At 43.2% G+C, this 14,236-nt stretch overlaps 1 protein-coding gene across 3 annotated transcripts in view; it reads right to left on the bottom strand.

The window, feature by feature from the left end:
• Positions 1-14,236, bottom strand: part of cntln (centlein, centrosomal protein) — a 432,451-nt gene that overhangs the window by 193,550 nt on the left and 224,665 nt on the right. For all 3 annotated transcript variants that reach the window (XM_061922942.1, XM_061922945.1, XM_061922943.1), the window contains one exon: positions 13,027-13,520. In XM_061922942.1, the coding sequence (XP_061778926.1) occupies positions 13,027-13,520 (494 nt within the window). The remainder of the gene's footprint in view (positions 1-13,026; positions 13,521-14,236) is intronic.

Genomic DNA, 14,236 nt, shown 5'->3' with positions numbered 1-14,236 from the left:
TTATTCAAAAATTGCTCTAGAGCGCAATTTTTTAATTTGGGGTTAGGTTTCTTTATTAGATCGCAATGTGTGATGTGTGCGTTCAGTTTGGTGAGTTTTGAAGCGTGTTAAGGGGGTCAAATTACAGCTCAAAGAGGCAAAAGTTACTGTTTTTAATATTTTTTTGTCTTGAAGGGGGAATTGCCAACTTCCTGTTGATTTGAGCCTGAGGATGTACAATTATGAAAACTAGATCTAAGTCAGACCTACATAGAGGTTTTTGTTTCATGTCTCTCCGACCTTCCTAGTGGGAGTTACAGGCAGTCTAGTTTTTTTTTTCCTAGGGGGCGCTAGAGCGCAATTTTTATTTTTGGGGTTTGGTTTTTTTATCAAAAGGCAATTTTCGCAGGTCCTGACGTGTGCGTCAAATATGGTGAGTTTTGAAGCATGTTAAGTGGGTCAAATTGCAGCTCAAAGAGGCGGCCGGTATAATAATAATAATAAAACCTTAGAAATTCAATAGGTCCTAATGTCCCATTGCATAAGGACTCCCAGTGGGAGTCCTTATGCAATGGGCCATGCGGGCCCTAATAAAACGCACAAAATACAATAGGGTCCTCTGTCCCAAAGGGACATTGCGGTCCCTAATTATTGTCTTTTTATATCCATCTTCCCTGAAACACAAAGGATTCATCATCTGCAAAAACAGAAAAATTGTGCAGGCATTGAAATTGTCAATGCAGGGCTGTTGTGCCACTAAAATAATGAGCTCAGTAATACTTCTTCAGTGAATTTAACGCGGCTGGCACGGCTCTAATAACTCAAACACTCAACCCAAATATAGTTTTAGAATAGACTAGGAAGACAAGCACTTGTTGCCTATTTTCGTGCTACTCGCCAGGCATGCAAATTATAGCATTTGCAATTGTTTTTGTTGGTTTCATATAAACGGGGGATTGTTTTCTGGCGTAAAATTCATTCCATCACAGTAGTGAACACAGCAGGTAGTCACACCACAAAATAAAATGGTACAGTTGAAGAAACATCCATCAATTGCGTAGTACATATGAGAGTGTGAAAAAGACCGATTGTCTCTTATTAGAAGATTAGAGATTTATACATACAAATCAACAGGTGGCGCCAAACGACTTCTCCTCAAGCAAGTCAGACCTTTTCTTCCCGTCACTCACACACACACTAGGTGCCGGGTGCAGAATCTTCAAAATACTGTTGAGCAGCAAGGAAATATGATATCCTCTTCTGAATTTATATCAACCTGTTATTCCACTGATACTTAAATCATTAGGAACAAAAAAAAAAAGGAAAACATATTTTACTTATCAACAAGTGTTTAATGAGCACTTTAACGCAAAGTCACTATTAGACGAGGGATGGGTACCTTTCATATTTGAACAAATACATGGGTATTAGAGATGCGCGGATAGGCAATTATTTCATCCGCAACCGCATCAGAAAGTCGTCAACCATCCACCATCCACCCGATGTAACATTTGATCAGAACCGCACCCGCCCGTTGTTATATATCTAATATAGACGATGCAAGGCATAAGTGAGGTTATAAAGCTTTTGCCTGTTAAAGAAAGGAGACTGATCCAATACAGCACAGACATTCGCTTGCCACGCTGTCACGACCCAGACGCACACCAGTGCGCAATCATATGGGAGCCGCGCTGAGCGCACCTCCAAGCGCGTCTCGCTGCCGGCGACGGCCGGGTATATGGGCCCGACGCTCCAGCGCCATCCATTTTCAGGGCTAGTTGATTCGGCAGGTGGGTTGTTACACACTCCTTAGCGGGTTCCAACTTCCATGGCCACCGTCCTGCTGTCTATATCAACCAGGGTGAGCCCCACCCCTTTCGTGAGTGCACTGCGCGCGGAGTGACCCCTGTTACGCGCCCCCGGCAACAGGGGTGGCGGGCAGGTAAGCTGCGCGGGCGGAGTGCGCGGAGTGACCCCTGTTACGAGCCCCCGGCCACGGGGGTGGCGGGCAGGTAAGCTGCTTACCTGCTGCGCGTGACGCCGGCCGCGGCGAAGGCGGACGAGGCGGGGTGTCGGTGCGGTGGGTGCGGTGGTGACCCTGGACGTGCGTCGGGCCCTTCTTGCGGATCACCTCAGCTACGGCTCCCGGTGGCGTCCCTTCTCCGCTCCGTAAAAGTGTCCACCTCTTTTCTTTTTTTTTTTTCTGTTGTGGCATATGCAGCAGGTGCCTGCTCGTTTTTCGTATGTGGGTAACAACATTTAACTATGTATATATATTTCCCAATTGGTTTAACTGCCACCCGCCTGAATCTATTTAAAATCTAATTTTTTTTAATTTCAACCCCTCTACCCGACCCGACCCGACCCGCGGATAAAATCTAATTATTTTTAATTTCATCTGCCCGATCCGCGGATAATCCGCGGTTGTGCCCGCAAACCGCGCATCTCTAATGGATATACATATTGAAACTCATTTTTGGTACTTTTGTTTGTGTTCATGTGGTAATAAATATCCATTTGTTTAATAATAAAAACCTTTTTTTTTTTTTAATTACATGCATTCATTTCAGTTTGTCTTAGGTATGTTGCCAGAGTCAGAAAGTAGTCTTTGCCATTCAGTGGAATATGACAGTTTTGTCTTTTGTTGAGCCCTACGCAGTGTTTGTAGTGTAAATATTGTACTTATTACACACCGGCTGTTTGATTTTAACGTGCATCTTAGTTGTGGTTTTTATTAATGGGTTATACTTGTATAGCACTTTTTCTACCTTCAAGGTATTCAAAGCGCGTTGACACTATTTCCACATTCACCCATTCATACACACATTCACACACTGATGGCGGTTAGGGTTTAGGGTTAGGGTTAGAGTGGGTTAACCCTAACCCACTCTTAGGGGTGTAACGGTACGTGTATTTGTATTGAACCGTTTCGGTACGGGGGTTCCGGTTCGGTTCGGAGGTGTACCGAACGAGTTTCCACACGGACATATTAAGTAGCGTAACGCACGTTGTGTAAACAATGCACACCGAGGCACAACACACGGCATGCTAGCAGCTAACGGGCTAGGATAGACTGACCATACGTCCTCTTTTCACCGGACATGTCCTCTTTTGCGGGGCTGTCAGGGCGGAGTTTCTTAAATGCCTCAAATGTCCGGCATTTTGAGTTAGGGTTGCGTGTATTTTCAATGTACGTTCAGGGTTAAGAAGGGGTTAAAGACAAAACAAATTGTGAGGGAGGGGCAGAGACAGAGAGAGAGAGAGAGTTATGATAAACGCGCATGCGTCGCCAGGCTCTGCTTTTTATCCATAGATTTATCACATTTAATTTTTTATTATCTAAAGCAGGGGTGTCAAAAGTGTGCCCCGGAGGCCATTTTCGGCCCACAGCTAATGTTTTAAAGGCCCACGGCACATTCTAAAAATACTATTAAAATAAACAAAAACATAACAAAAGTGAAATAAAAAAGCTTAAAGGTTAAATGTCATTTAGAAAAAGTTGCAATGTTGACTAATAAAACAAAGCTGTTTTTTTTTTCAAACTATCATTGCTCAAAACATAATATTGAATCAAAATCAATGTTATTATGAATTATTGACCTATCCAAGGTTCCCATTACTTCACATCAAATATTCCACTAAGAAAAATATTTTTGGTGGAAGATTTTGCAAATTTGGTAAATAAATAACCCAAAAATTTATATTTTGTTGGCTTGTTACTGTACCGAAAATGAACCGAACCGTGACCTCTAAACCGAGGTACGTACCGAACCGAAATTATTGTGTACCGTTACACCCCTACATTCAGTGGAATGTGACAGTTTTGTCTTTTGTTGAGCCCTACTGTATGCAGTGTTTATACTGTACATATTGTACTTATTACACACCGGCTGTTTGATTTTAACGTGCATCTTAGCTGTGGTTTTTATTAGCAAATTTGGAGGTGTCGATATAAAATAGCTAATGCTAATCAGTAGCATCCATGTGGCATGCTGACTGTAGTATTGACAGGAATTTGGTACCCATCCCTACAGTAAGGAAGGGATTTATGTGGCCCCATTCCTGGGTGGAACTCGCATGAGTGGAGTGTTTTAAGTCTCGTCTTAAGGCGCACTTTTATTCTTTGGCTTTTAACACTATGTGAATTGTGTGGTCCTCTGTCCTCTGTTGTTCTGTGTTTTTTTTTTTTAATAAATTTTGATTTCCATTCACTGTTTTAATTGTTTTTTCCCTTTAAAATCGTTTTTAATCATATTTATTTTTATATTGGTTTTATATTTATTTATTTTGTGTTTTTATTCAGTCATTGGTGGAGCTAAGGATAATATTTGAACATTGTTTTTAATATTGTTGTGCAGCACTTTGGAAACATTTTTGTTGTTTAAATGTGCTATATAAATAAAGTGGATTGGGTAATCATTTTGCAATGCAGTCTGCTGAAAATGATGGAAAGTGCCACTTTACATAGCAAGTGGCGCTGTGGTCAAAGTTGGAATTGCCACAAAACACAATTTAAGATATTAAACACTCTACTGCCGTTTCACAGCTCAATGTGTCACGTTGTGTCAGGTAAACCAAGACGAATGAGGCCATAAGAAACCCCTTAATCCGGCAAGAAATCTGCGTTCAAAGAAATCTGGCTTATTAGTGATTCCCAGAGCGCAAAAAAAGTCTGCGGGCTATAGAGCGTTTTCTATTGGGGCTCCAGTACTATGGAATGCCCTCCCGGTAACAGTTAGAGATGCTACCTCAGTAGAGGCATTTAAGTCCCATCTTAAAACTCATTTGTATACTCTAGCCTTTAAATAGACCCCCTTTTTTAGACCAGTTGATCTGCCGTTTCTTTTCTTTTCTGCTCTGCCCCCCTCTCCCTTGTGGAGGGGGACACAGGTCCGGTGGCCATGGATGACGTGCTGGCTGACCAGAGTCGGGACCCGGGGTGGACCGCTCGCCTGTGCATCGATTGGGAACATCTCTGCGCTGCTGACCCGTCTCCGCTCGGGATGGTCTCCTGCTTGCCCCACTATGGACTGGACTCTCACTATTATGCTAGATCCACTATGGACTGGACTCTCACTATTATGTTAGATCCACTATGGACTGGACTCTCACACTATTATGTTAGATCCACTATGGACTGGACTCTCACTATTATGTTAGATCCACTATGGACTGGACTCTCACTATTATGCTAGATCCACTATGGACTGGACTCTCACTATTATGTTAGATCCACTATGGACTGGACTCTCACTGAGTACCTTGAAGGTAGAAAAGCGCTATACAAGTACAACCCATTCATCATTTATTATGTTAGATCCACTATGGACTGCACTCTCACTATTATGTTAGATCCACTATGGACTGGACTTTCACACTATTATGTTGGATCCACTATGAACTGGACTCTCACTATTATGTTAGATCTACTATGAACTGGACTCTCACTATTATGTTAGATCCACTATGGACTGCACTCTCACTATTATGTTAGATCCACTATGGACTGGACTCTCACTATTATGTTGGATCCACTATGGACTGGACTCTCACTATTATGTTAGATCCACTATGGACTGCACTCTCACTATTATGTTAGATCCACTATGGACTGGACTTTCACTAATATGCTAGATCCACTATGGACTGGACTCTCACTATTATGTTAGATCCACTATGGACTGAACTTTCACTATTATGTTAAATCCACTATGGACTGGACCCTCACTATTATGTTAGATCCACTATGGACTGCACTCTCACTATTATGTTAGATCCACTATGGACTGGACTCTCACACTATTATGTTAGATCCACTATGGACTGGACTCTCACTATTATGTTAGATCCACTATGGACTGCACTCTCACTATTATGTTAGATCCACTATGAACTGGACTCTCACACTATTATGTTAGATCCACTATGGACTGGACTCTCACTATTATGTTAGATCCACTATGGACTGGACTCTCACTAGTATGTTAGATCCACTATGGACTGCACTCTCACTATTATGTTAGATCCACTATGGACTGGACTCTCACTATTATGTTAGATCCACTACGGACTGGACTCTCACTATTATGTTAGATCCACTATGGACTGCACTCTCACTATTATGTTAGATCCACTATGGACTGGACTCTCACACTATTATGTTAGATCCACTATGGACTGGACTCTCACTATTATGTTAGATCCACTATGGACTGGACTCTCACACTATTATGTTAGATCCACTATGGACTGGACTCTCACTATTATGTTAGATCCACTATGGACTGGACTCTCACTATTATGTTAGATCCACTATGGACTGGACTCTCACTATTATGTTAGATCCACTATGGACTGGACTCTCACTATTATGTTAGATCCACTATGGACTGGACTCTCACACTATTATGTTAGATCCACTATGGACTGGACTCTCACACAATTATGTTAGATCCACTATGGACTGGACTCTCACTATTATGTTAGATCCACTATGGACTGGACTCTCACACTATTATGTTAGATCCACTATGGACTGGACTCTCACACAATTATGTTAGATCCACTATGGACTGGACTCTCACAATATTATGCTAGATCCACTATGGATTGCACTCTCACTATTATGTTAGATCCACTATGGACTGGACTCTCACACTATTATGTTAGATCCACTATGGACTGGACTCTCACTATTATGTTAGATCCACTATGGACTGCACTCTCACTATTATGTTAGATCCACTATGGACTGGACTCTCACTATTATGTTAGATCCACTATGGACTGCACTCTCACTATTATGTTAGATCCACTATGGACTGGACTCTCACACTATTATGTTAGATCCACTATGGACTGGACTCTCACACAATTATGTTAGATCCACTATGGACTGGACTCTCACAATATTATGCTAGATCCACTATGGACTGCACTCTCACTATTATGTTAGATCCACTATGGACTGGACTCTCACACTATTATGTTAGATCCACTATGGACTGGACTCTCACTATTATGTTAGATCCACTATGGACTGGACTCTCACTATTATGTTAGATCCACTATGGACTGGACTCTCACTATTATGTTAGATCCACTATGGACTGGACTCTCACTATTATGTTAGATCCACTATGGACTGGACTCTCACTATTATGTTAGATCCACTATGGACTGGACTCTCACTATTATGTTAGATCCACTATGGACTGGACTCTCACACTATTATGTTAGATCCACTATGGACTGGACTCTCACACAATTATGTTAGATCCACTATGGACTGGACTCTCACAATATTATGCTAGATCCACTATGGACTGCACTCTCACTATTATGTTAGATCCACTATGGACTGGACTCTCACACTATTATGTTAGATCCACTATGGACTGGACTCTCACTATTATGTTAGATCCACTATGGACTGCACTCTCACTATTATGTTAGATCCACTATGGACTGGACTCTCACTATTATGTTAGATCCACTATGGACTGCACTCTCACTATTATGTTAGATCCACTATGGACTGAACTTTCACAATATTATGCTAGATCCACTATGGACTGGACTCTCACTATTATGTTAGATCCACCATTGACTGGACTCTCACTATTATGTTAGATCCACTATGGACTGGACTCTCTCACTATTATGTTAGATCCACTATGGAATGGACTCTCACTATTATGTTAGATCCACTATGGACTGGACTCTCACTATTATGTTAGATCCACTATGGACTGGACTCGCACACTAGTATGTTAGATCCACTATGGACTGGACTTTCACACTATTATGTTAGACCCACTATGGACTGGACTCTCACTATTATGTTAGATCCACTATGGACTGCACTCTCACTATTATGTTAGATCCACTATGGACTGGACTCTCACAATATTATGCTAGATGCACTATGGACTGGACTCTCACTATTATGTTAGATCTACTATGGACTGCACTCTCACTATTATGTTAGATCCACTATGGACTGGACTCTCACTATTATGTTAGATCCACTATGGACTGGACTCTCACAATATTATGCTAGATGCACTATGGACTGGACTCTCACTATTATGTTAGATCCACTATGGACTGGACTCTCACTATTATGTTAGATCCACTATGGACTGGACTCTCACTATTATGTTAGATCCACTATGGACTGGACTCTCACTATTATGTTAGATCCACTATGGACTTCACTCTCACTATTATGTTAGATCCACTATGGACTGGACTCTCACTATTATGTTAGATCCACTATGGACTGGAGTCTCACAATATTATGCTAGATGCACTATGGACTGGACTCTCACTATTATGTTAGATCTACTATGGACTGCACTCTCACTATTATGTTAGATCCACTATGGACTGGACTCTCACTATTATGTTAGATCCACTATGGACTGGACTCTCACAATATTATGCTAGATGCACTATAGACTGGACTCTCACTATTATGTTAGATCCACTATGGACTGGACTCTCACTATTATGTTAGATCCACTATGGACTGGACTCTCACAATATTATGCTAGATGCACTATGGACTGGACTCTCACTATTATGTTAGATCTACTATGGACTGCACTCTCACTATTATGTTAGATCTACTATGGACTGCACTCTCACTATTATGTTAGATCCACTATGGACTGGACTCTCACTATTATGTTAGATCCACTATGGACTTCACTCTCACTATTATGTTAGATCCACTATGGACTGGACTCTCACTATTATGTTAGATCCACTATGGACTGGACTCTCACAATATTATGCTAGATGCACTATGGACTGGACTCTCACTATTATGTTAGATCTACTATGGACTGCACTCTCACTATTATGTTAGATCCACTATGGACTGGACTCTCACTATTATGTTAGATCCACTATGGACTGGACTCTCACAATATTATGCTAGATGCACTATGGACTGGACTCTCACTATTATGTTAGATCTACTATGGACTGCACTCTCACTATTATGTTAGATCCACTATGGACTGGACTCTCACTATTATGTTAGATCCACTATGGACTGGACTCTCACAATATTATGCTAGATGCACTATGGACTGGACTCTCACTATTATGTTAGATCCACTATGGACTGGACTCTCACTATTATGTTAGATCCACTATGGACTGGACTCTCACTATTATGTTAGATCCACTATGGACTTCACTCTCACTATTATGTTAGATCCACTATGGACTGGACTCTCACTATTATGTTAGATCCACTATGGACTGGACTCTCACAATATTATGCTAGATGCACTATGGACTGGACTCTCACTATTATGTTAGATCTACTATGGACTGCACTCTCACTATTATGTTAGATCCACTATGGACTGGACTCTCACTATTATGTTAGATCCACTATGGACTGGACTCTCACAATATTATGCTAGATGCACTATGGACTGGACTCTCACTATTATGTTAGATCCACTATGGACTGGACTCTCACTATTATGTTAGATCCACTATGGACTGGACTCTCACTATTATGTTAGATCCACTATGGACTTCACTCTCACTATTATGTTAGATCCACTATGGACTGGACTCTCACTATTATGTTAGATCCACTATGGACTGGACTCTCACTATTATGTTAGATCCACTATGGACTGGACTCTCACTATTATGTTAGATCAACCAATGTTTATTTTTCAATGAATGTTTATTTATATAGCCCTAAATCACAAGTGTCTCAAAGGGCTGCACAAGCCACAACGACATCCTCGGTACAGAGCCCACATAAGGGCAAGGAAAAACTCACCCCAGTGGGACGTCGATGTGAATGACTATGAGAAACCTTGGAGAGGACCGCATATGTGGGTAACCCCCCCCCCTCTAGGGGAGACCGAAAGCAATGGATGTCGAGTGGGTCTGACATAATATTGTGAGAGTCCAGTCCATAGTGGATCCAACATAATAGTAAGAGTCCAGTCCATAGTGGGGCCAGCAGGACACCATCCCGAGCGGAGACGGGTCAGCAGCGCAGAGATGTTCCCAGCCAATGCACAGGCGAGCGGTCCACCCCGGGTCCCGACTCTGGACAGCCAGCAGGATCCGTAGCAGATCCACTATGGACTGGACTCTCACTATTATGTTAGATCTACTATGAACTGGACTCTCACTATTATGTTAGATCCACTATGGACTGGACTCTCACTATTATGCTAGATCCACTATGGACTGGACTCTCACTATTATGTTAGATCTACTATGAACTGGACTCTCACTATTATGTTAGATCTACTATGAACTGGACTCTCACTATTATGTTAGATCCACTATGGACTGGACTCTCACTATTATGTTAGATCTACTATGAACTGGACTCTCACTATTATGTTAGATCCACTATGGACTGGACTCTCACTATTATGTTAGATCCACTATGGACTGGACTCTCACTATTATGTTAGATCCACTATGGACTGGACTCTCACTAATATGTTAGATCCACTATGGACTGGACTCTCATTATTATGTTAGATCCACTATGGACTGCACTCTCACTATTATGTTAGATCCACTATGGACTGGACTCTCACTGTTATGTTAGATCCACTATGGACTGGACTCTCACACTATTATGTTAGATCCACTATGGACTGGACTCTCACACTATTATGTTAGATCCACTATGGACTGGACTCTCACACTATTATGTTAGATCCACTATGGACTGGACTCTCACACTATTAAGTTAGATCCACTATGGACTGGACTCTCACACTATTATGTTAGATCCACTATGGACTGGACTCTCACTATTATGTTAGATCCAGGGGGGACGGCGTGGCGAAGTTGGGAGAGTGGCCGTGCCAGCAATCTGAGGGTTACTGGTTCAATCCCCACCTTCTACCATCCTAGTCACGTCCGTTGTGTCCTTGAGCAAGACACTTCACCCTTGCTCCTGATGGGACTGGTTAGCGCCGTGCATGGCAGCTCCCGCCATCAGTGTGTGAATGGGTGAATGTGGAAAATAGTGTCAAAGCGCTTTGAGTTCCTTAAAAAGGTAGAAAAGCGCTATACAAGTACGACCCATTTACCATTTACCATCCACTATGGACTGGACTCTCACTATTATGTTAGATCCTCTATGGACTGGACTCTCACTATTATGTTAGATCCACTATGGACTGGACTATCACTATTATGTTAGATCCACTATGGACTGGACTCTCACTATTATGTTAGATCTACTATGAACTGGACTCTCACTATTATGTTAGATCCACTATGGACTGGACTCTCAAACTATTATGTTAGATCCACTATGGACTGGACTTTCACACTATTATGTTAGACCCACTATGGACTGGACTCTCACTATTATGTTAGATCCACTATGGACTGGACTCTCACTATTATGTTAGATCCACTATGGACTGGACTCTCACTATTATGTTAGATCCACTATGGACTGGACTTTCACAATATTATGTCAGACCCACTCGAAATCCATTGCTTTCGGCTTGTGCAGCCCTTTGAGACACTTGTGATTTAGGGTTATATAAATAAACATTGATTGATTGATTGATTAATACAGTAATTATGTCGGCCCTTTTTCAATAGCACAATGTTCTGACCTGATTCTAACCTCGAACAACTAAATTGCTGATGCGGTCCAAACAGTCAGCTGCCTCCAGCTGTTTCAAACTTGAGAGAATATCGGAGCGAGAGCCAGCGGATGAAAACAAAGACCCGTCAGCATTTTTTTAACAGGTCGGACGTCTTCATTTGGCACGTTTCAGGCCAAACTTCTTTAAGCAGGGGAAGAAAAAAAAACCCTGCATTACTTGACATATTGAGGAGAAAGGCCCAGGCGAGAGGAGAAGGTGTGGAAGGCTTTACTGTAACAAATGAGTTGACAGGTGCCTTAAATAAGACAACATCTCAGTTTAGACCTCCGTCTTCTCAAATCCACTTAGATCCTCCTCGCAGGTGAAGTGTCTATTAGACGGCTGCTTATTAGCCACCTGGAGAGCATTAGGAAAGCCGGGCATAGTTGCACCCAGTCCCTGCTAAACGGCCTCCAGTGGGCCGGGGTGGATTACGGTGTGATGAATTAGTTGGTGAAGGAAGAAGGACGGAAGGAAGTAGAGAGATGGGGGGGGGGAGGGATAAATATCAGCAATAGCTGCGAGTGTTTGGAATCAAATCATTCCGACCATCACTCAATAAACGGCTCAGTGGCTTTTTTGCATAAAACATACATGAAATAATTACTGTCGATGGGTCTTAATTTAGAGGCTGTTAAACAGCTTGTAGACATCTGGTACGGAGCCGAGTAGGGTCATTCAAAATTTATCCGACTGAATTAAAGGCGAGGAGAGGATTGTGTGTGCGTGCCTGTGGCTGGCAGAAATAAAAGAGAGGCGAAGGCACGTTTTGCGAATTGACAGGACACAAGACAAGCAACGCAACGACACGCGGGGCGAGGCGCGGCGCACATGCGGTGGGTGGGTTAGTGCTTGCAGGGGGATCCTTAGCGCTGTCAAGAGGGGGATGTTAGTGAATATGCAAAGGACCGCTATATTAAATCAAACTGCCAAGCCGTCAATTCCAGGCCCGCGTTATTGCGAGCGGGTGAAAACGGCACCGCTGAAAGGTATCAAGACTTGGGGCGGCCCCCCCTTCTCCTCCAAAGCCTCATCCCTGGGCTTTTCTGGCACCGCTTCAACTTTGTACACAGACATGGCTAATTTTGCATGCAAATTTCAGTCAATAAGCTCAGAGCGCGGCGTCCCAGGACATTTCACGGGATCTGACATCTCCCCCTCCACCCTCATTCCGCTGCCTCTCTATCATTCCTTCTTCTTTGGGTTCCTGAATACCAACTAGACAAGAGGATGGAATTCAATCACCTCTTCGCTTTGCATATGCACAATGTCCCCTCGATGTTACGTGGCACCCCCAGATGTCATCGCCAGCCCATTCTAAACACCTAAAAATAATGAGGTCGGGGAAGCAGTGAGTGTGTGCGTGTATCATTACCTCTCGCCGCTCATGTCCTCCCACTCGTCCTTAGAGGGACTCGGGCTGCGGCCTCGCCAGCTGATGGCTTGATTGGGGATGACAATTCGGCGGCTGGAACCCCTGAGCTTAATTGTTTTCAACTTAGCTTTGCCGCTAATACCGCCGGCGATCCCGCCGGCTCGCGAGGCTCCCGCCGTTCGGTTCCTGTAGAAGTCGCGGGCCGCACGGAGAATGCCCAACTCCTGCCTCAGCTTCAGCAGCTGACGACGGAGCTCGGAGGACTCTTTTCGAGAGGCGGCCAGCCGGGCTTCCAGAGCCACGATCTCGCCGCGATGCCGTTCCCACTGGGCCAGGGCCTGGGAGTTGAGGTCTTGCAGGTGATCCCGCGAGGCTTGGAGTCTGCGGCAGTCGTGGGCCAAGTCTTCATTGGCCTCAAGGAGCTGCTGTTTCTCTTCCCTCAGCCGCTCCGTCTCCCCCTCAAGGGACATCATCCTTTTCTCCAGCTGCTGGATCTGAAGGAATCAAGGATTTGTAGCCTCAGTGCTATATGCCCATATTTCTTTGCATCATCAACTTTTTTGACATGCTTTAATTGCAGTGAATCAACTTGAACACCCAATGTTTTATTATCTATAGCAGGGGTGTCAAAAGTGTGCCCCGGAGGCCATTTGCGGCCCACAACTAATGTTTTAAAGGCCCACGGCACATTCTAAAAACACTATTGAAATAAACAAAAACATAACAAAAGTGAAATAAAAAAAGCTTAAAGGTTAAATGTAATTTAGGAAAAGTTGCAATGTTGACTAATAAAACAAAGCTGTTTTTTTTTCTTTCAAACTGTCATTGCTCAAAACATAATAATGAATCAAAATCAATGTTATTATGAATTATTGACCTATCCAAGGTTCCCATTACTTCACATCAAATATTCCACTAAGAAAAATATTTTTGGTGGAAGATTTTGCAAATTTGGTAAATAAATAACCCATCCATCCATCCATCTTCTTCCGCTTATCCGAGGTCGGGTCGCGGGGGCAGCAGCCTAAGCAGGGAAGCCCAGACTTCCCTCTCCCCAGCCACTTCATCCAGCTCCTCCCGGGGGATCCCGAGGCGTTCCCAGGCTAGCCGGGAGACATAGTCTTCCCAACGTGTCCTGGGTCTTCCCCGTGGCCTCCTACCGGTCGGACGTGCCCTAAACACCTCCCTAGGGAGGCGCTCGGGTGGCATC

The sequence above is a fragment of the Nerophis lumbriciformis genome, linkage group LG27 (genome assembly GCF_033978685.3).
Source record: "Nerophis lumbriciformis linkage group LG27, RoL_Nlum_v2.1, whole genome shotgun sequence".
Classification (NCBI taxonomy): Eukaryota; Metazoa; Chordata; class Actinopteri; order Syngnathiformes; family Syngnathidae; genus Nerophis; species Nerophis lumbriciformis.
Note: the sequence above shows the minus strand (reverse complement) of the source record. Positions and strands in the feature narration are given on the sequence as shown.